Source organism: Ambystoma mexicanum, chromosome 1q (assembly GCF_040938575.1).
Source record: "Ambystoma mexicanum isolate Mex_15411 chromosome 1q, UKY_AmexF1_1, whole genome shotgun sequence".
Taxonomy (NCBI): domain Eukaryota; kingdom Metazoa; phylum Chordata; class Amphibia; order Caudata; family Ambystomatidae; genus Ambystoma; species Ambystoma mexicanum.
In genome coordinates, this window is record NC_090922.1 from 29,694,766 (window position 1) to 29,717,603 (window position 22,838).

Consider the following 22,838-nt stretch of genomic DNA (forward strand, 5'->3'; position numbering starts at 1 on the left):
CGAGGGTCTTTACCAAGCTAATGTCGGTTGTGGCTGCAAGTCTAAGGAGGGAAGGGATTCATGTCTACCCTTACCTAGACGATTGGTTGATCAGAGCTGTATCTTCGGAACAGGCTCAGAGACAACTAGATTATGTTTGCCACTTCCTTCACAAGCTGGGCTTCTCCCTCAATTTAAAGAAGTCACAGATGATACCATCACAGAGACTCCAATTCATTGGAGCAGTCCTGGACACTTCCCTGGGAAAAGCCTTGCCACCAGAGGTGAGGGCTCGAGATATTCTGCAGATGGTCATCAGATTTCAGAATGCCCAATATCTCCCAGCCTACGACTTTCTGAGGTTGCTAGGCCTCATGGCATCCTGCATATTCCTCGTGCCGGAGGCTCGCCTGAGAATGAGATCCCTCCAGTGGGCACTGAGAACTCAGTGGTCACAGTTCTCAGGAAGGATGACAGATCTCCTTCGGATCCCGGTCAAAGTAGCCCGAGACCTTCAGTGGTGGGCCTGTCGGGAGAACATCCTGAAAGGAGAAATGTTTTGGCAACCATGGCCGGAGATAACAGTAGTCACGGATGCCTCACTCACGGGGTGGGGAGCTCACGCCAACGACTTGACCATCAGCGGTCGTTGGTCTCCATCGGAGTCCAGACTACATATCAACCTGTTGGAGCTGAGAGCCATCAGACTAGCGCTGAAGGCTTTTCTGCCGTCTGTACGGGGAAGAAACGTCCTAATAATGACGGACAATACAGTGGCCATGCACTACCTCAACAAAAGAGGAGGCGTAGGCTCACTACCACTGTGCAGAGAGGCGATGCAGCTCTGGTTTTGGGCAATTCAGGAAGGAATCTCTCTATCGGCAATTCACCTAGCCGGAGAGAAGAACTTGACAGCGGACGCTCTGAGCAGGCAGAGCACAGTCTCTCACGAGTGGGAGATAGCTCAGGAAGTCCTTCAAGAGATCTTCGCCCTTTGGGGAACCCCTCAAGTGGATCTGTTCGCCACCAGTATCAACAGGAAGTGCGACAGATTTTGCTCAAGGGAATTTCCCCCGAGAGGAGCTCTAGGAGATGCGTTCGTAGTGGACTGGGAGTTCCCACTTCTGTACGCGTTCCCTCCGGTCCCTGTCATTCCTCAAATGATCAGGAGGTTGAGAAGGTTTCGGAAGACCATGATCCTAATTGCCCCGGATTGGGCCAGGAGAACGTGGTACCCGGACCTTCTAGACATGTCCATCTGCCCTCCAATTCGACTGCCATACAGAGAGGATCTTCTCTCGCAGAAGGAAGGTCAGGTTCTCCATCCAGCCATCAAGACCCTCAACCTTCACGCTTGGTGTCTGAAAGGTTGAGGTACAAGGATTGGGACCTTCCGGATGATGTTATGGAGGTGTTGCTTTCGGCCAGAAGGCCGGCAACTAAAACTCTATACCGCTGCCGTTGGAACAAATTTTGCAGCTGGTGCAGAGAAAAGAATATTGAACCCTTTTCTTGTGGTACACCTATGGTGTTGTCATTCTTACTTTACCTGGCTAATTCAGGCCTACAGGTTGGCACAATTAAGGGCTATCTCGCAGCGCTATCAATCTTTAAGCGCACTGCAGAGGAGCCTTCATACTTCAAAATTCCATTGGTAATACAATACCTAAAAGGATTAACTAATGTTTATCCCCCGAAACCTTTTCAAGTTCCCTTATGGGATTTAAACCTAATTTTAAACTTCCTAAAGGGTGCCCCTTTTGAACCACTACACTCTTGTTCATTGAAGCTTCTCACCCTCAAAACTGTTTTGCTAATAGCATTGACATCTGCTAGAAGGGTTAGCGAGTTGCAAGCCTTATCGTGTAAACCTCCACATACAATCTTTTACAAGGACAAAGTTGTTCTTCAGGTGAAGCCTAACTTCCTCCCGAAGGTAGTCTCGGAGTTTCACATCACTCAGAAGATTATATTACCTTCTTTCTACCCTCCTCCTCATCCGGGGAAGGAGGAAGAGAGACTGCACAGGCTGGACCCTAAGCGAGCCTTGAGCTTCTATATCAGCAGATTGGCTAAGATCAGACAAGCAGACCAACTCTTTGTAGGTTATGCAGGACATAAGTTGGGCCTTCCAATAACAAAACAAACCATCTCCAGATGGATTATTTTAGCCATGCTGGAGTGCTACAAATTGGCAGGAAAGGAGCCTCCTCAAAATCTAAGGGCTCATTCTACCAGGGGTATCGCAACATCCTCAGCCCTTCAAAGAGGGGTGCCAATTCGAGATATATGTGCGGCTGCCACATGGTCGTCCGCACATACATTTACCAAATTCTATAGCCTGGATTCCTCCTCTAGTCAAGAAACTAGATTCGGCAAGGCTGTGTTACACTCTGTCCATTCTGGAAGGGTAACATAACTTTTATTACTCCCGCCTCCAGTCACAATACCACTGCTATGGGAGTCTATCTAAGATAAGGAATACGTCGGAGGACACAATCCCTTCGAAGAACTAGTTACTCTTACCTTGTAACGTTCTTTCGATGGGATGTTCCTCCGACGTATTCCTTATCGACCCTCCCATCCATCCCCGCAGTATGACTTCCTGTGGGTTTGCAGCCTATGCTCCTTCAAGGTGATTAGTCTAATCCAAAAACATTACTGGGGACTACAAAACGGAACTGAGCAACGGACGCTGCGCGCGGCCTTTATAGGCAGGATGACGTCGACGTCGGCACGGAGGCCGTCGAGGGTCATCGACTCGGCGATCATCGACGCGCAGCGCCCTCTGGCGAAAAAATTTTCCGAGGCCAGCAAAGCTGAAGGATTTCTATCTAAGATAAGGAATACGTCGGAGGAACATCCCATCGAAAGAACGTTACAAGGTAAGAGTAACTAGTTCATCTAGGCATTCTCACCAAAGAATGTCTTCAATTCCTCCATCACATCAAGATGCCATACACTGCTCCTGAAAACTACTGAGGAGGGTTTGGCGTCAGCCCCCTGGAGGATGGTGAATGCTGTCTCGTGGTTTTCCATGCAATGGCACCAGCTTGCCAGGGAAGACGTTGTTGAAATAATTCTGGTCTCTCCAATGCAAATGTTCTCAGTAACACACCTGACAGGAAAGCATCCTAGCTAAAGGCCTCAGTAGGCAGGAGGCAATGTTTCATATATGTTAGCAGTGTCAGAAGATGGCATATGATATTTTTGTGATTTGGGGTTTGTCTCAGGTTCAGCTGTTCATCTAGCACATAAAAAATAAATATCATATGTTTTTCTCTTGGGAGTTCACATCTAAGGGAGTTCTGGGATGCTCTAATTGTGGAATGAATATCTTTTTCATGTTGTATTTGCCTCCCTGTCTGTCCCATTCAGCAGTATGACAGCCATGACGGTGTGGCTTTGGGTTGGCAGAGGAGGGCTTGCTACTCAATACATCTGGTTTTGGCTTCCTCTCATTCATGGTGAATCTGATTCTAGCCATTTGAAACCTACTTGTGTAGCTAAAGCGCTTTGAAGATACTCTGGATGTAAGCCTTTAGAAATCGCCCACTCACTGAAACCCTATTTATGCTAGCAGGGTGAAGGTCATCTGGATATTGTTGTGTTAAAGGTATTCACCTGCTTTTTTCCGGAGCACTTGCTCTGGAATTCTTGTTGTCTTTGGCCAATAGTGTGTTGGATATTCACATGAATGAAGGCTATATAGCAGCTACATCTAGCTTAAGCGAACACCTAAGTATGTTTTTTTTAATTTTTCCTAATGCTGTGTAGTTTCTAAAAAACGCAGTTCATTCCTTTCTGCGTACCTCTTTTGTGATTTCCTGGGACATTAATTGGTACTGACATATTTTATGGTTACTATATAGGTCAGTCAAAATGTTTATTTCAGATTCCAAAAATCCATAAAACCAACATTATACATAAAATTATTTATTTATTTTAAAATTTGTTTATTGGCATTTAGTTAAGATTACAAAACAACACCACTGGCGGGTGCTTCTACAAGCGTAAAAATAACAGATTTATTTTCTGTAATTATGCTGCAACACATTAAACAGTAACATTCAAACAACAAATTAACATTAACTGTCTCCTTGATTACCATAAATAAGGTTCTACAGGCTACCAGCAAGGTGGGTATCTGGATAGTGGGGGGGAGGAGGGGAGGGCAAAACCATTTCAGGAGTCATCTGGACCTGCGGTGGTCCTGCTTCAAGTGATTAAGTTGGCCTCGTGGATCAGAAGATCGTTGTTAGGCAGAAACCTGTGCAGTTCCCTTAGGGACCACTGCAAAAGATTTAAGACTACAGGTGTTAGCAGTAAACCCACTTGGTAGCAGTCTGTACCACCCAGATTTACCTGGTAGCTCTGGCTGAGCAGTCAGACTTCCCTCAAGAAGAGTTAGGCAGTATGCAAAGTATACTCAATAGGTACTCAGATACAATAATACAAGCAAACACTGACCAGAGCTTTGGTATCAAAGTATATAATTATTTATTTAAAAACACACAGTTGAAACACTCCAGCACTCTTATTGTAAAATATTCTAAACACAGTTACTATTATAATATATACACCCCTTTTTCCCTATTAGAAAATCACAGTAAGACACCACTTATTTTCATACAGAGGCGAGCGCTTAACTAGATTGCACTCTAATAAGTTTGTGAAAAAGGGAGGGAAAAAGACAGAATATGAAGAGGTACACCACTCTATGATTCCAGAACACGGTTAGCAAGGCAGAGAGCAAAAAGTCACTGGTGAGCCAAAGTCCAAAGGCTGGGCCCACTCTTAGAGAGAGCAGAGCACAAATACGCCCAAGATCACACAGTTACACTAGGCTTAGAAAGTCTTGCAGAGGGTTCAGAAAAGAGTTTAGAGAGGCTTAGAAAAGTTTAGCCAGGGTGTCCCAGGCTAACCCAGGTTCGAAAGCCGGGGGCTAAATCTACCCCGTACAGTCGGTTGCAAGGGAAGCCAGGCGGGACACGGTACCTTAAGTGGGAAGGATCCTCCAGCGGTGGCAGTTGTTCCTGGTAGTGGTTGCATGTTGCGTCGTCGTCCAGGGGAAGAGAAGATCTCGACTTGGAGGAAAGATGAAGGTCGTTGCACTACCAGGGCAGAAATCAGCCGCAGAGTTTTCCGGTTAAAGGTGGTACCTTTGTCTCGCGGTCGTGGTAAAACGTGGTATCCCGGTTGCCGGGGTGCTTAGCACGGGCAAGGCGGCCACGAGATACGTCGGGAAAGCGAAAAGACAGTGAAACTGGTTATCCCCACCAGTCAAAGGAAGAAGACTCTCCGGCGGGGGATCTCCTCTGTCGTTGGGGAAAAAGTGGTGAGTCCAGCAGGGCTCCACCGGTCGTGGTGTCGTGGCAGGTCGGTTCAGCTTCTCCCTCGTCGGATTCTTAGGTCCTGTGGCGACTTCTGAAGTTCCAGTCCCCAAAACCCTGCTTTTATGCAGCAAACCCCCATTCACTCAGCCTAGCTGTCACTCAAACATGCTAAGTGGTGCGCCAGCCGGCTCACCACTTGGGCCAATCAGGACGGAGTACCCCAGACACAGTGGCACCACTTTGGAGGGCTTCTGTGGAGAAGCCCGCCAAAAAGTGGAACAAAGGGCTCGACTTGGGTTGGAGTCACAGAAGAGAACACAGATGCCATTTTAGAATCAAGTTTTGGCAAAAAATACCAACCGGTAAATTAATATTAATTAAATAAACCGGCGGTATGTTCGAGGCTACCGTAAATAATTAAATAAAGATAGTAGCCTAAAACAATGGGAAATCCCATAGGAAAATATTTGCGGTTGAATATAAAAAGTAGTATCCACTGCCACCAGCCAAAACTCGATCAGGGGGGACGGAGACGTGCCCCCTCGACTAACAGACCCCGGGGCAATTGAATTGCCCCAGCCAGTACGTCCACAATATGATGGTTTGTACTGGTTCTGTTCAGAATTTAAGACTAGTAAAGTCAATGGTGACTTTACATGCCCTGGGAGACAGTAGTCAGTCCCAGGGTATGGAGTCTATACTGGGGGGTCACTATGACACCCCTGTGTCACTGCACTGAGGGTGCTGTGTAACACACATCACAAAAACACATGAAACCCTATGGAGTAAAAGACCCCATAGCCCATTAAACACATCTAGATTCAAAGAAACACATTCAGATCATGCCCAAGAGTGAGGGTAAAAGAGTCTCACTCTTGGCAGGAGAAAAAAATAAACCCCAAAAATCCAGCAAAGCTGCTGGGGGACTCACTAGGTTAGGAAATTCAGCCTAAACAGAGAATTCTCCCTAACACTCGCCCCCCCAGACTAAGGGACAGGAGGATTTAATCCACTCCTGGATGAACCTCATACCTCCAGTCGATGACATACATCCTAGAGAGTCCATCAGCATTTTGATGGTGACACCTTGACCTATGTTCTATGGCCCAATCAAAGGTTTTCCTTTGTAGGCTATATGACCTACAAACCCTTTGAGGAACATCAGTCTTTTTAAAGTTATAGGGGATCTGGTTGACCAGTCCCTCAGAAGTTGGTACAACTTCCGAACCTGTGTTAGGCTTTTTCAAGGGGTCCTTATAAAGGATTCCCTTAGATCTAGAGGGGCCTCCAAGGTTCCTCACCACCTCTCTTGGGGGAGCAGGTTGGGTCTTAGGCCTCTTGGTTGGAGGGGTTGGGGTTAGGCAATGTACCTTCTTCCCCTTCCTCTTAGATCTAACCTTACCTACTTTAGGAGTTTCCCCCCTAATACTAGGATTTGAGTTGGGGTCTTCAGTAGAAGGTCCAACAGTCTGAAGGTTTTTGGCCTTAGACTTTACTTTCCTGGCTTTCCACCAGTATTGAGAATTACCAGTTCTCTTAGGCCTAGGTAGGGGCCCAGTAGGTCTATCCACCTCTTCCTCAGAAGCAGGGGGAGCCACAGACTCTGAAACTGGGGGAACAATGATGGAGCTTGGTTGGGGCTCCCATTTCCCTACTGTAGTAGCCTGAGATGTGCCTGGGTTAGAGGTCAACTTACTAACACCAGCGCTTGTAGTGGGGGTCTCAGTAGAGGTTCCCACAGGCTTAGAGTGGTCCCTTAAGGTGGCCTCTCTAGCCAATTTGGTTAGGTTCTGGTTCTCCATACTGGGAGGCCTGGGGGTATGTGACACCACTCCTAGAGTTCTCAGGTCATTCCCCAACAGGACTTTCCCAGGCACCTCAGTCTGAACACTGACAGGGATCCTCACTGTCATGTTGTTACACTGAATGAGGGCTGGTAGAATAGGAACCATTTGGACAGGGCCTCCAGACATCTTAGTGGGACCTTTGGGTGCTTTTGCCACATCCTCAGGTTGAAAGAAGCTTTCATCCACTACTGTTCTGCTGGCCCCAGTGTCTCTCCTGGCATGAGTATCCTGGCCATTGACAAGAACACTGTCCACATAATACACCTTAGAGTTAACAGGTAGGGAGTTATACACAGCCCTATTCTGGGGACTAACCAGACCCATAGGCTCTAAGTTTACAGTTGCTTGAAGACCCAAGGGTTCTTCAGCAAAGATTTCAAAGTGGGCACTAGCCATCTGTACTTCATCCTCAGGAGTGAAGGCTAAGGAGACTGTGCTGATCCCTGCAGGTTTACCCTTGCATCTGGGATCCCCTTTGATATGGTCAGTAGCCTTACAGATATAGCATTGTCCAAATGCTCTCTGAAAGGGTGGCTTGTTCTGACCTCCTTCTGGTTGTTGACCAGAAGGTACACTAGCCTGATTCGGTTTACCCTGGGGCTTACCCTGGTTATTCTGTTGTTTGTGGCCCTCTTTGGTATGGGAGGTATTAGCATTCTCTGGATTCACTTTAGGTGGCTGCTTTCCCTCATCCTTTTTCTAAGTGACCCCTGAATCCTTGTGAGTGGCCCTGTTGGCAACCCACAAGACAGCAGCCTTAGCAAGTTTTCTGGAATCTAGTTCCTTTGAATCAGCCAAGTGCTGTCTGAGCTCAGGAGAGCAGGCATCATAAATCGACTCCAACATAAAAAGATTTTTCATACCTTCATAGGTGTTCACCTTGTAACCCTTAATCCATCCCTCTAAGTTTTTCAAACATTCACTCACCCAGGTAGCCCAAGGGGTACCATCATTCTTTTTGAGGGTCCTAAACCTCTTAAGGTACTGGGAAGGGGTCTTTCCAAATCTAGCTATCAGAGCTAGTTTCACACATTCATACTCTTTCCTATCCTCCTCCCCCAACTCCATTACCACATCAGTTGCAACAGGGGGAAGCCTAGAGAACAACCAGGTGAGTAAGTCATTTCCTGTGATGTTCTGGAGCCCATGATTATATTCAAACAGAGACAACCAATCCAACACATCCAACTTAGGCTCATACATACCAACCAATTCTTTAGGCATCCGGGGTCTTTTAGGACTGGAACTTCTAGAGGAGCCAGAGAGAGAAGCCTTTTGGACAGATAATTTCTTCATTTCTAGCTCATGCTTGAGCTCCATTTCCCTTAGCCTTAGTTCTTGATTCATTTCCTGATTTCTCTGTTCAGCCAGAGTATTCAGTCTCTTGAACTCTAGTTCAAGTTTCATTTTCTCTAATTCGAGATATTGAGGACTTATTGTGGGACTTGGTAAAGGCCCAGTAGGTACAGCAGGTAGGGCAGGCAGAGGCCTAGGGGGGACAGTCACAGGAGCCTCACCCTCCTCTCCTGACTCTTCCTCAAGATTACCAACATTTGGATCAATATCAATTTCTATACTGTTATCTACATTTTCTGGCATAGTAGGTTCCTCAGACCCATCATCCAGACTTTGGTTAGCTAACAACCTTTCTATTAACTCCATTTTCTTGCCTTTAGTCAGTAGGTTCTTATGCTTACACAACACTCTTAAACAATCAGCAGTTTTTGTAGCAAGGGACTCTTGACTATAAGTTTCCATAGTTGACATGTTAGAAAGATTACTTTTTCAGTGCTAAGCTTTGTGGTTAGTTGTACTAAGGTATCCTCAAGCACTCTAAAGTGTATACTCAATACAAATCCCACCGCTGTACACCAGTGTTAGGCAGAAACCTGTGCAGTTCCCTTAGGGACCACTGCAAAAGATTTAAGACTACAGGTGTTAGCAGTAAACCCACTTGGTAGCATTCTGTACCACCCAGATTTACCTGGTAGCTGTGGCTGAGCAGTCAGACTTACCTCAAGAAGAGTTAGGCAGTATGCAAAGTATACTCAATAGGTACTCAGATTCAATAATACAAGCAAACACTGACCAGAGCTTTGGTATCAAAGTATATAATTATTTATTTAAAAACACACAGTTGAAACACTCCAGCACTCTTATTGTAAAATATTCTAAACACAGTTACTATTATAATATATACACCCCTTTTTCCCTATTAGAAAATCACAGTAAGACACCACTTATTTTCATACAGAGGTGAGCGCTTAACTAGATTGCACTCTAATAAGTTTGTGAAAAAGGGAGGGGAAAAGACAGAATATGAAGAGGTACACCACTCTATGATTCCAGAACACGGTTAGCAAGGCAGAGAGCAAAAAGTCACTGGTGAGCCAAAGTCCAAAGGCTGGGCCCACTCTCAGAGAGAGCAGAGCACAAATACGCCCAAGATCACACAGTTACACTAGGCTTAGAAAGTCTTGCAGAGGGTTCGGAAAAGAGTTTAGAGAGGCTTAGAAAAGTTTAGCCAGGGTGTCCCAGGCTAACCCAGGTTCGAAAGCCGAGGGCTAAATCTACCCCGTACAGTCGGTTGCAAGGGAAGCCAGGCGGGACACAGTACCTTAAGTGGGAAGGATCCTCCAGCGGTGGTCCAGGGGAAGAGAAGATCTCGACTTGGAGGAAAGATGAAGGTCGTTGCACTACCAGAGCAGAAACCAGCCGCAGAGTTTTCCGGTTAAAGGTGGTACCTTTTGTCTCGCGGTCGTGGTAAAACGTGGTATCCCGGTTGCCGGGGTGCTTAGCACGGGCAAGGCGGCCACGAGATACGTCGGGAAAGCGAAAAGACAGTGAAACTGGTTATCCCCATTAGTCAAAGGAAGAAGACTCTCCGGCGGGAGATCTCCTCTGTCGTTGGGAAAAAGTAGTGAGACGGTCCAGCAGGGCTCCACTGGTCGTGGTGTCGTGGCAGGTCGGCTCAGCTTCTCCCTCGTCGGATTCTTAGGTCCTGTGGCGACTTCTGAAGTTCCAGTCCCCAAAGCCCTGCTTTTATGCAGCAAACCCCCATTCACTCAGCCTAGCTGTCACTCAAACATGCTAAGTGGTGCGCCGGCCGGCTCACCTCTTGGGCCAATCAGGACGGAGTGCGACTTGCGTTGCCTAGGCAACTCAGTCTAGGGTGCCTAAATTCCCCTCCACCCCTCCTAAGTACCCCAGACACAGTGGCACCACTTTGGAGGGCTTCTGTGGAGAAGCCCGCCAAAAAGTGGAACAAAGGGCTCGACTTGGGTTGGAGTCACAGAAGAGAACACAGACGCCATTTTAGAATCAAGTTTTGGCAAAAAATACCAACCGGAGAATTAATATTAATTAAATAAACCGGTGGTATGTTCGAGGCTACCGTAAATAATTAAATAAAGATAGTAGCCTAAAACAATGGGAAATCCCATAGGAAAATATTCGTGGTTGAATATAAAAAGTAGTATCCACTGCCACCAGCCAAAACTCGATCAGGGGGGACGGAGACGTGCCCCCTCGACTAACAGACCCCGGGGCAATTGAATTGCCCCAGCCAGTATGTCCACAATATGATGGTTTGTACTGGTTCTGTTCAGAATTTAAGACTAGTAAAGTCAATGGTGACTTTACATGCCCTGGGAGACAGTAGTCAGTCCCAGGGTATGGAGTCTATACGGGGTGGTCACTATGAGACCCCTGTGTCAATGCACTGAGGGTGCTGTGTAACACACATCACAAAAACACATGAAACCGTATGGAGTAAAAGACCCCATAGCCCATTAAACACATCTAGATTCAAAGAAACACACTCCAATCATGCCCAAGAGTGAGGGTAAAAGAGTCTCACTCTTGGCAGGAGAAAAAAATAAACCCCAAAAATCCAGCAAAGCTGCTGGGGGACTCACTAGGTTAGGAAATTCAGCCTAAACAGAGAATTCTCCCTAACAATCGTCCAAGTGAATTGTTCAAGGGGGTTTATCATCTGAAGAGTGGAACAGTTTTGTCATGGTGTCTTTCCATGCTGCTAGTGCCATGCTCGAGTCTTCAGTGGATCTGGCTGCACTATCCTCCCAGGCTCTCGTTTCAGCACTCGCCCACTTTTCAAGTTCTTTGTGCCCCACCGTGTAGTTCGGACCTGTGGGCTATTTCCATGACATAGCCATAGTTCTTTTAGCCATTATGCACATTAAGTCCATCAGTTTAACTAAGTGCTTGAGTTTAGCTAGTCTGGGATAGGTTCCTAAAAGGCATTCAGGTGGGGTCCACTCATACCTGGTCAATCCCACCTCCTCACATGTTTGCTTTATTTTGACCAAAGGGTCTGTGTCTTGTCACAGTTCCATAGCATGTGGATCAAGTTTGCGTTATCTGCCCCGCACCAAGTGCAGTTCGGTTGCGTAGATTTGTTGAATGTAGCCATTTTGCTCGGGGTTAGGTAAGTGCGGTATAGTACATTTATCTGTATCAATCGGAATCTGTGGTTTCTATAAACTTCTCCGGGGAATGATAGTGCTCTATCCCATTCCTTTTCCGTCACCTCCCGTCCCATGTCTGTTTCCCATTTAGTCCTTAGTTCAGCACTTTGGGGGTTGGGAGTGTCAATTAGGTGGCTTTATATTTGGGACACTGCTTTCCCGCCTTCTCCCAGATTATATAGCAGTGTTATGAAGGGGTCAGTGTCCGGTTCTTCTGGCCAGGTGTCCCATTTTGTTCGTGCTATTTTGCGAAACCTCTGGTACCAGAGGTATTGGCCGGAATGAATGTCATCTTCCGCCTGTAACATAGAGAACTCCCGGAAGGTTCCTTCGGCGTATAGGTCACCCCAAGTATATACCCCTTTCCCTTCCCAGAGCCTGACATTATTCAGATCAGCATCAGTTTTACTCAGCCCCGAGATTAATGGCATTTCTGGGGAGTATGGTTGCTTTAATTGCATCACATTGTTGGTCCTGTGCCATATTCTCCTACCTAGGGTCGCCAGAAAGGGTGTGTTGCTTAGCAGGTTTTGGGGGGCCCAAATTAGTTCTTTCAATTGTATCGGAGAGATCATGGTCTGTAACAGGGGAGTCTCTGAAGTGGTCTCGTCTGCTAACCATTTGGTTACAAAGCCCAGCTGAGCAGCAAGGTAATATTTCTCTAAGTTCGGTAGTTGGATACCACCTAGTTTGTATGGTAAGACTAATGTGGATAGAGCCACCCGGTGTCTGCCACTTCCCCATAAGAAGTCCCGGACTATCGTATCGAATAGTTGGAAGAAGGGTTTAGTAATATAGAAGTACACATTTTGGAACCCATATAGGAATCTAGGGAGAACAATCATTTTAACTATTGAGGCCCCGCCCATCATAGATAGGGGTAGCTTTGCCCAGAATCCCATAGATTTACGCAGTGCAGGTAGTGCTGCCTTCGTGTTATGTTCATGCATTAGCTCTGGGATATGCATTATCTGAATCCCGAGGTATCGGAATGAAGTGGTCTGCCATTTTACGCCCACTGATGGGAGTTCCTCAGCATTCTTACCTTTCAGGCCTGCTAGGGGAAACCAGCAGGATTTGGTTTTGCTAAATTGTATGCCTGAAACCTTAGCATAATTGTCAAGGACTTCCAGCATTGTTGGCACATTAAAATGAGGGTTGCTGACATATATCAGTACGTCGTCAGCGTATAGTGAGATGTGATCCACTCCACCTAGCGTATGCCCGCGTCAAAAAATTGCTGCCTAAAGTAAATAGCAATGGGCTCCAGACCTAATATATAAAGCATGGGTGAGAGTGGGCAGCCCTGCCTGGTTCCCCTGCAAATGTCCCATGACTCCGACACATATTTCCCGGATTTCAGCCGTGCTCTCGGCTTATTGTAGAGGATTGTAATCCATCTAATGAAACCCTGGCCAAAGCCAAATCCCTCTAAAACTGCCACTAGCCACTCCCAATATATAGAACCAAATGCCTTACCTGCGTCTAAGGATAATAGTGCATAGCATTCCTCACTTGTGTCAGTTTGGGCTATTATGTGCTGGAGCCTGCGCAAATTCATGGTCGTGTTCCGACCAGGCACGAAACCGTTTTGGTCCGTATGTACTATGTCTCCTATTACTCTGGACAGCCTCTTTGCTAGGATTGTTGTTAGTATTTTTACGTCATAGTTAAGCATGGCAAGCGGGCGGTAAGAGTCGCACCTATCTGCAGGTTTGTTAGGCTTGAGCATTGGAACCACTAGAGATTCTCTCATGCTATCAGGTAGGGTCCCTTTTTCATAAGTCTCCGAAAAGACTTTGTGCAATAGCGGTGTCAGGGAGGGTTCATATGCCTTGTAAAATTCCAGAGGCAGCCGGTCGCTGCCCGGGGCCTTACATGTCGCCAGGGATCTAATTGCTTCTGTTATGTCCTCAGGTGTGATGTCCATGTCTAAGGCTTCGGACTGTGCAGGAGTTAATTTGGGCAGACCAATCTCATCGAGCGTATCTATTATTTGGTCTTGGGGGACTCGGTCTGCATGGGGGAATATAATTGCGCATAGAAGCACTTAAAAGTATCATTAACACCCTGTTGAGTACTGTGTATCTCGTCAAACTCATCCTGCAATGTAGTGGTTAATTGTCTGGGGTGTTCTTTTTTTGCAGAGCCAGGCTAGTAACCGGCCAGGTTTGTCAGCTTCTGCGTGTGTTCTGTTCGTTCTGGTGACAGTCGAATTTAGCTAATCTGCTCCACGCCTCAGTACAATTCTCTCTAAGAGTTCTAAGTTCTTCCTCCCTCTTCGGGGTGTCTATGGGGGCGGCTTCTAGTCTCACAATTTCCTGTTCCTTCTTGTCTAATTCACTGCGCAGTAGTTTCCTGATGCCACCAGCTTTTGCAATGACTTCTCCCCGTGTTACTACTCTTAGGGCGTCCCATAGTGTACTTACGTGTTCTACACTCCCAGTATTTTCTGTTATAAAATGATCAATGGATTCATGCAGCTTTTCTTTAAATGCCTGATCTTTCAGGGCCTCAACAGGCATTCTCCACATGGGGATGGGAGGCTTAGGGCCAATATGGTTCCATTCTATTACGAGTGGAGAATGGTCCGAAATAGTTCTTCCCAGGTATTTCGCACCCTCTATCTGAGGTAAGTGCTCCCTGCCTAAGGAGAAATAATCTAGTCTTGTGTCAAGGTCATGTGGGGACGAGAAGTATGAATAACCTCTTTCCTCGGGGTGTAGTTCCCGCCATACATCTGCCAGATCAAGTCCATCAGTCATGGCTTTCAGGGACGTGGTGGCTGTTGAAGGGCTTTTTGATGGAGGTCAGGACCTATCTAGTATCGGGTTGTGGACACAATTGAAATCACCTCCCCATATAAAGAAGCCATTCCTATATTGTAGCATTTTGGTGCCCAGCACTTTCAAGTGCGTTGGGATATTATTATTGGGGAAGTATGAGTTCACAATGCACATTTACATTTGTTCAAAGGTCCCCCATATTACCACATATCTGCCCTCTGGGTCTTTTTCCATCTTGGTTAGTTGGAACGGTATTTGAGGGTTGATCCAGGTGTAAACCCCTCTTGCAAATCTGGAATAGGATGCTCCAAAGCCCTGTCCCACCCAATGCTTCTTAAATTTTGCCTCTGATTCAGTAGTGCAGTGTGTCTCCTGTAGCAGGGCTATGTCCACTCTCTTCCTATTTAGGTATGATTTAATTCTATTTCTGCAGAGATAGGTGCCCAGACCCCGCACATTCCATGTCATTATCCATATTTGCATAGCTATGATGGTTTCCCAGGGGATTTAAGGTCCATCCACCTCCCCCAAAGGGCCATCTGCTCTCATGGTTAAGTCCCCACAACCCCCCCCTTAGTTGTAAGTTCAAACCCATCAAGTTCACTGTTTCGCACACCCATCCTTTGTCCTCATTTTACCATTCGGAGACTAAGCAACTTTCTCAACTTCCATCTCGATGGATGAATTAACCAAAGAAAACAACAAGTAACTGCCCCCAGCAGTTGTTTCAAACTCACAACGCTCGGGGGCTCCCGAGCCTTCTCGGCCTCTCCAGGCCTTTTCGGTACGGGTGGTGTGTAGGCATTCTGCCTGCACTGTTCCAGGTGGGGTGGGTCGTCGACGATGTTTGGGCCTTCGTGCCCCTGCCCAATTAGGACGTTTGCTCGTTGCGGCGTTAAGTAGGGTTTTATAGACAATGCCGTGTTTGCATAGTACAGTGAACACCTCCCTGTGCAGTTCTAATCGTGCCTTTATCGTTTATTTCCTTCCATGATTTCTTGAGCGTCGTCAGATTGTGTTCAAGCCACATGTTTGCTGCAGCTGGAGTCTCAAGGAAGATTGCCTTTCCTTTGTACAGTACTTTAAGTCTTGCTGGGTACAGTAGCATGTACTTAAGGTTGAGTTTCCTTAGTCTTGCTTTTAATGATATGAAGGAGTTCCTCGCACGTTGCACCACGGGAGTGTAGTCAGGGTATATGACTATTGCAGAATCATTCCTTTTAATCACTCCACCTTCCCTTGAGAACCGTAGTATTATCTCTCTGTCGCGGAAGTTTAACATTTTCGCTATTATTGGACGTGGATACCACCCAGGCGGTGGTCGTTTCTGAAGAGATCTGTGGGCACGTTCCACAGAGAACCCTTGGGTGAGTTTACCTGCTCTAATTTCTTGAAGCAGCATTGTTTCGATGAACTCAGTGGGGTTCGGGCCCTCCATGTCCTCCGGGATCCCGAGTATTCGAACATTACTTCGGCGGGCGCGACCTTCCGCATCTTCGGAGCGGGATTCTAGTTTGGCCACTGTTGATTCCAGTTCTTGAACTTTTGCTTTCAGCTCACGTGTGTCCTCGCCGGTTTCTTGTAGGGAAGCTTCCGTTTTGGTCACTCTTTCCGTTAGGTTGTGGGCGTCTTGCCTCATTAGTTGTATGTCTGATTTTATTTCACCAATCTGGTCTTCTATGGATGTTCGTAAGGCTGCACTAGCCTGCAGAATTTTAGTGTCTCGGGGGTCAACCGCCAGGGCTGGTGGCTCCATCATAGGAGTGACATCCTGCAGTGGTTGCTGCTTCGGTCTGACTGTCGTGAAAGAGTCCATTGTCGCAGTTTTTGATCTGTTTTTGGGAGGTGACATGACCCCAGATTTATGCAGTGGGCCACGTGCTTTAGCCTTGTGATCGATGTAGGAGTCTAGTGGTCTGCTGTGGGTAACCCTTGTTCGGGTGTCATGCGGTTGTAAATTAGATTCCAGCGCAGATCTAGATTCCATTCCACCGGGCCTTATGGTCCGTCTTGGTCCTCTAGCCTTCAGACGTGTGTTTGTGTTCTGCAATCTGATTCAGGCATATGGGGCGGAAGCTCTTCTTCTAGGCGTACACGTGACTGTCCAGTACTCCCCTAATAATGCTCAACTACCTCCACTACTGGTGGTCCCATCCGGCCAGAGGAAGTTTCTGCCTTGGTAAGGTCTATAGTGACCAGCACTGAGGGGCGGTATTCAGTACAATAAGGAGCGCTCACTCACCGTGTAGCAAACCGCTGATAGTTTCGGGGTGGCCCGAGGTGGTGTGCGGCCGTGGGCCGAAATAGGCTGTTCTGCCAAATTCAGTGATTCGCGTGGCGTATCACGGTACCAGTCAAGCCACAGTCATGGAACTATGTCCTGCGTTAACCACGCGTTGTAGGTGTTTCGTGGTGTAATGGCTTCACCTTCCGCTTGCAGTAGCCCGGGGCCCTTTGTGTGTGGATCAGCACCCTCTGTGTCCCGGTTGCTTCCCCCGTTCGAGCTCGCCTCCTGTCCCTTTGCCAACAGATGGGTGGCAGCTCATGGTTCGTGACTCGAGGGGGAATCTGCTGTCCGTGTTCACGGTCTCCCGACCAGATGACATGGCTCCGCTTTTCCAATACCAGGCGGACCGCTTATCTGGCGCTGGCGCTATTTTCTGTTGTGCCGCGGGGCTAGTTAATAGGTGGTCCGCTCCTTCTCCGGTCTCCTGCACTGTCAGAGATTCCCTGCGTCCTCCAGTGCTCGTCCGTTATCCGGGATCTTCTCTTCCCATATAGTTCTCCGTGTCCGCACCGGGGTAGCAACACAGCGTTGTGCTCCTCCTTTAGAGGCGTCAGTTGTGTATCGCCTTGGCAGCTCACAGAAGGGCCTCAGTCAGCGGTCCAATCCAGCAGACCCGCCGGCACACTGTACGAACTCACTGTCGCAGCGCACTGTTCGTCCCCCCGGTGGAGGCTGCCATTTTGGGTGCCGCAGGGGAGCCTTTTCGAACGCTCCGTTTTCTACGTTGCCAGTGCCGATTTCTTCTGACAACTTAGTCGAGTTCGGCAAAAGGGTTCTTCTGTGCTCACTTTTATTTATATCGCTGCACTTTCAATTTGAACGCCGTTATATCGGCTGCTGTAGGATCATGGGCAGGAGCACTGCAGGTTGCTGACTTCACTCCATGCGCGCAGGCCACGCCCCCTTATAATACATACAATGATAAAACACATCCCTTAAGTGCCTCCACAAAAACCACATTGTACATTTTGTTTTAAACAGTGACAAAATTAAAAGAAAAACCAAATAAAAATACAGTATATACTTCCAATACTGATACTACATATGTGCAGATACATTTTTGTACCATAGCTTTGGATGAGCAAACTGTTTCCCTTGTGGCTGGTGCATTCATTGTTGCCTACGGTGGTATCAAAGTCCTTTGTATTTTTTGGTTTTCTTTCCTGAAACACATCCTTCCAGTAGTGGGTACATTGCATCACCTTGACTCGAAGATGGCACTCTGCCTCTGTCTCCCAGATGAAGTACAGGATTAACAACAGCTTGTTTGTTTTGCAGGGCCTTATAAGGGGGGTCTGTTAGCAAGTAGCCTTTCTCAGGGCGTTTTGTCCTGTATTTAAAAAACCTGTTACAGGCTGGCATGCAAAGAGGTTCTTAAAGGAATTTGGGATCGTTCTACGAGACAAATTCGGTCAGGTTGCCACATTGGACTCTTGGCACATTTTTTTTCAAATATTGCTGCTTATATTCTTTGGTAGGGTAAGAGACAATGTTCAGATGGTCTCCATTAGTTTCTTTTATAGGGGTATCAATTCCAACATTACAGAAGGATTCACAGTTTTTTGAAAGATTTGTAATCTGTGGTAGGAAAGTATCCACTAGAAGAATACATTAACTTTGGATCTTAAGTGATCCTCCTGCTACAGATTCTTCATTGACCCTCCACTCTGTAGTGCTTAGTGTAATATGTGGTTGGTTGCAACCTTTATTGTGGGACACGTTTATGACAGTTTCACTGATCAATTGGCATCTGTGTAGCAGGAAAAAGTGGCTAGGACTGCAGTTAAGGGACGCAGGGAGTTCATGGCATCAAGGTCATCGGACCGTCACACACAGGCGCTGCTTTGATGCTTCTGATGAAAATTTGAAGGTGTCAGAGTCCAGTCTATGCATAGATTAATTTCAAGTCATGAGGGATCACTGGGTGAAAGATCTATATTCACCATAAACGTTGTTAGCAAAAGAAAGTCATTTGTTTGTTATATTCTAAATGAAGATAGGAAATTATTCTTTTTTTTATTTCATATTATTTGTTGTTTTTATATTCTGCTAAAGGCCACCTTGTGGTGACTCCAAAGCTTGTGACAAACATAACATATGTACAGCTTTTTGCTTTTTTGCTTAGGTTTGTTTGATTATGTTAGTGTAATGCGAAACCTTAATTTAGACAATATTTTCTGTAACATGATTTTACTGTTTCATTTCAGCACGGGGCTTCTCCTAACATTTCTAATAACAAAGGCAACACTGCATTGCACGAGGCAGTGAAAAAAAAACATGAAGTGCTGGTGGAGGTTCTCCTTCAGTATGGAGCACTGGTCCATGTACGGAACAAACAGCAGCGCACTCCTATAGATTGTGCACAGGAGGTATAATATTCATCTTAAGTTTTGCATCTCAACATACTGCATTCCTTCTCCTATACTGTAGGTCATGTATTTAAGCTTAATTATGGTGTAAAATAGAAATGCTTACTTTTCCATCAGCCTGCTGGTTAATTTCTTTTGATTAATTATGTCAACATAAAGTGCATATTCAGTCAAAGCAAAGACCTCTGTAACCCTCCATTACGAGTCCCCTAGGAAGGACACAGGAACCAGGATTTTGTTTCACTTTGCTTTATTCACACATATATTAGTTTAGGGCTGATGTGGGTTCTTTGTGGCTTTGCCTGTCTCTTGATAACGTCAATGTCTTTGTGATGGTCTGTTCCTTGGGCCTATGCTTCTTTCCAGGGAATGCCAGAGTATGCACAGTGTAGGATTCTTCTTCCTCTTTCTCCGGGTCCTAAAACGTAAATGTCATGCAACAACCTTGAGGGAGGCTGGTCTCTCCTTTATGTTGTGGATTAATCAACCTCTGATAGGTCTGCTGGCACAACTTTCCCTCATTGGGTTTTCTTTGCTTGGGGTTCCTCTCTCTTTCCCGGTTTCTCAGACTTCTGCCTCCCCCTGTATGCTCTCTAGCTTCTGAGGCCTGAAACACATTCCTATCTGAAGGTAAGTCCCACTGGATGACCTGTTCCTGTTTCCCAGGGGCCATGGGTGAAGCTGAGAACCATACAATAATTTCTTTGGGAAGTGCCCCTGTGATCGCTGGTCTGTGCCGCCTCTTTTCTGATTAGGCATTTTCGCCTCTGCAGTATCCTGGATTTTGTATTTTACAAATCGGGATGTCCATTTCAATCAGAAATGATTTCCAGTAACACATTTACAGCTGGCAGAGACATTCCCACAAAGGTTACCTGTACAATAGAGCAAAGATGATAAGTGGTGAGCCACTTTGAGGGTGTAAATAAAAGTGGCACAAAACAAACAGAATAAAATATATATATAAGAAAACAGGTAACTTACAAAGGTAACAGCCTAATGGGGCAAGTTCTTCAAACTAAAGAGTAGCACTATATAAATATAGAAATTACCTAATTAAGCGTCACGGGAGGTGATTGGTGGGGTCAGGTAGGGTGGTTGGAATTGAAGGCAGGAAGAGCTCCCCCTTTAGAAAGTTAGTGAAGTTTGGGCCAAGCTTTCAAGAGATCGATCATATCACAGCCAGCCAGCCCAGATGCACAGAAATCAACATGTTACGAGCTCAGCCCTGAAGATGGAACTCAGTTCCGAAATGCATTGGCTAACAAGCTCATAAGGCTGAGAATGTTTTTCTTCCTTCCTTCCTAAAATACCTCAACTAATGGATGGTTTCTTAACATACTGATGAATAGAGAACGAAGTATATGAATATAACAGCTTATCTATAAGAGCATTCTGAGAGCGCCTGTGGTACCACTCGGTCATGTGTACTTGGATCCATGTGTCACAGGAACCACAATACCAGGCAGCTCCTTGAAACATTTATCAGTATTACTGTGACGTAGCCACTTCATGTAAAAATTTAAGAATATAAATAGTTTTGTCTACCTACTATCCACATGAATGGAAGTAGCCCATAAAAGCTGAGGGAAGGGAAGTCAGTATTAGGAAAGGGGGGATACCATGTCTCAACGCCCACCGTCCTCGCCCCAAACCCCAAGGACCCTCCACCCAGGTGATCCTCCCTCGCTTGTCCGCCACCAGAGTCGGGATCCAAAAGCGATGGCCTTTTCCTGGCAACCTGAGCAGAAGATCCCTGGGGAGTGGTTGTAAGAGTACCTTCAGGTTTCTCAGCCAGATTGAAATGGATCTCCAAGGCCATTGACTTCTTGGTAAATAGTGATCTGTTTGAAAACCACTGGATTTAAGGACCTTTAAATAATGGGGAAGGAGGGAAACTGGGTAATAGTTTACTGCGACTTTTGGGTCAGAAGAGGGTTTCTTTAAGAGGGTTAACACAGTTAAAGATTGTAAGAAAGCAGGGAAGCGTCAGAGAGAGAGAGAGAGCGAGCGAGAGAGAGATGATTGAGAGATGATTGAGACTAAGTCTTCAAACATTGGGGGATACAAATGGTTCATAGGAGTGCAAGATGGGTTGGTGCTGTGAAGGATGGCTGATAGTTCAGTAGGATAGGTAGGGATGTAATAGTCAAGAATAGAAGAGGCAGAGGTGTTGGACAGAAGGGGGGTTGGGGAGGGAGGAGAGCTGAATGTGTCACGAACGTTAGAGATTTTAGAGGATGGGAAGTGAGCAAAGCCATTAGCAGATGGGAAATGTGAGCAAATCTTGGAGGGAAGATGAAAGGTTGCTGGGGTAACTGCGAAGGGAGGTGATTCAGTTTGTGAAGAAGGATTTGACAGACTTCAGTGCAGAGGTGAGGACATCAGGGACATTTTTGTAGGCTATGTGTTTTTAATTTGCATAAGCATCATAGGTCCACGCAAGTTTGTTTTGAGGGTCTGAATTTCAGAGGTGATCAAAGGCGAGGACAGGGATGGGAAGGTGTGAATTTTGAGCAGGTTAGTGTTAGTGAAATGAAGTCATAAGTTTATAGTGAAAGTCAGAAAAAGTAGGGTCAATTGAAGAGGCATGAAACGAGAGAGAAGAGGGGGCATCACATCATCAAAGTACAAAGCAAGAAAGCCCTGGCAGAATTCCCTCTGTCATTGAAGAGAGGAGGAGTAGAAGGTGGGGCGACCGAGATGTTGAAGTGAACAATGGAGTAATCGAGGTAGAGGGCCAATAGAGAGGAGAGTGAATTAGCATGAAAGATGAGGTCAAGGGAGTTTTCCGCTAGAGTGGGTAGGCTGGTCGTGGAGAGAATAGAGGAAGTGGTCAGATTGAAGGGAGTTGTGCTCAAGACAGGTGGCTGCAGGAGGGTTAGGCAGGTTAATGTCCCTCTGCATGAAAATGTTTTTTTTGCTGGGATTGACTAAAGAAGAAGATTCAGAACAGGGAAGGAGGGGTTGAGGATCAGGGGGTTGATAGAGAGCCAGAACAGTGAGAGCAGTAGGAGGATGGAGTTGAATGGTGGCATATTCATGAAGAGGTGATGTTGGTGGAGTTAGGGAGGCAGTCTTTTGGGCCTTCCTGATAAGGAACACCCCACTGTCGCCCTTGCCAACAGGTCCAGAGGAGTGGGAGAAGGTTGCCGAGTCAGTTTGCAGAGCTGCTAGGTTAGCAGAGTTATAAGGGGAGATCCAGGTGTCTGTGATATGAAGAAGTGAACGTTGAGGGTGATAGTCGGTGGACATTGATGTAGGACGCTTGCTGCAGATGATTTGTGCATTCCAGAGGCCACATGAGAGTTGTTGGGTAGGACAGGGGAGCAGGTGTGAGGTAGACAAGAGGGATAGATGAGTCCTAGGACAGCGGGAGCATCGTGTCTGAGCAGAGCGTGTGAAGAGAGATGGGGGAGAAGAGAGGTTGGACTGAGTTGAGGCTGAAGGTTATGAGAGAAATGAGTAGAGGAGGAATGAATTGAAGTCAAGGTGGAGGGTGCAACCCAAGAGATAGAAAGGGTAGGTATGTGAGTGGTAAGAGGTGAAAAGTTGGCTGAGAAGATGCAGGTTATAAGTTCTGAGTTTGGCGAGTATGGAGCGTGGAGTACATGGTAGAGTGCAGTCACTTACTTGGCAACAGTGGCACCACAGCCTTGTAGTCTTTGTTGTCGTAGAACCCTTTTTGCAAGAGCACCAGCCCCTGGTCTTAACTACCTTTCCCGGGCGTGGAGCACCACACAGAGT

At 46.5% G+C, this 22,838-nt stretch overlaps 1 protein-coding gene across 3 annotated transcripts in view; it reads left to right on the forward strand.

Moving 5' to 3' along the window:
* Positions 1-22,838, forward strand: part of ANKRD27 (ankyrin repeat domain 27) — a 1,511,294-nt gene that overhangs the window by 1,223,278 nt on the left and 265,178 nt on the right. For all 3 annotated transcript variants that reach the window (XM_069635449.1, XM_069635447.1, XM_069635448.1), the window contains one exon: positions 18,930-19,091. In XM_069635449.1, the coding sequence (XP_069491550.1) occupies positions 18,930-19,091 (162 nt within the window). The remainder of the gene's footprint in view (positions 1-18,929; positions 19,092-22,838) is intronic.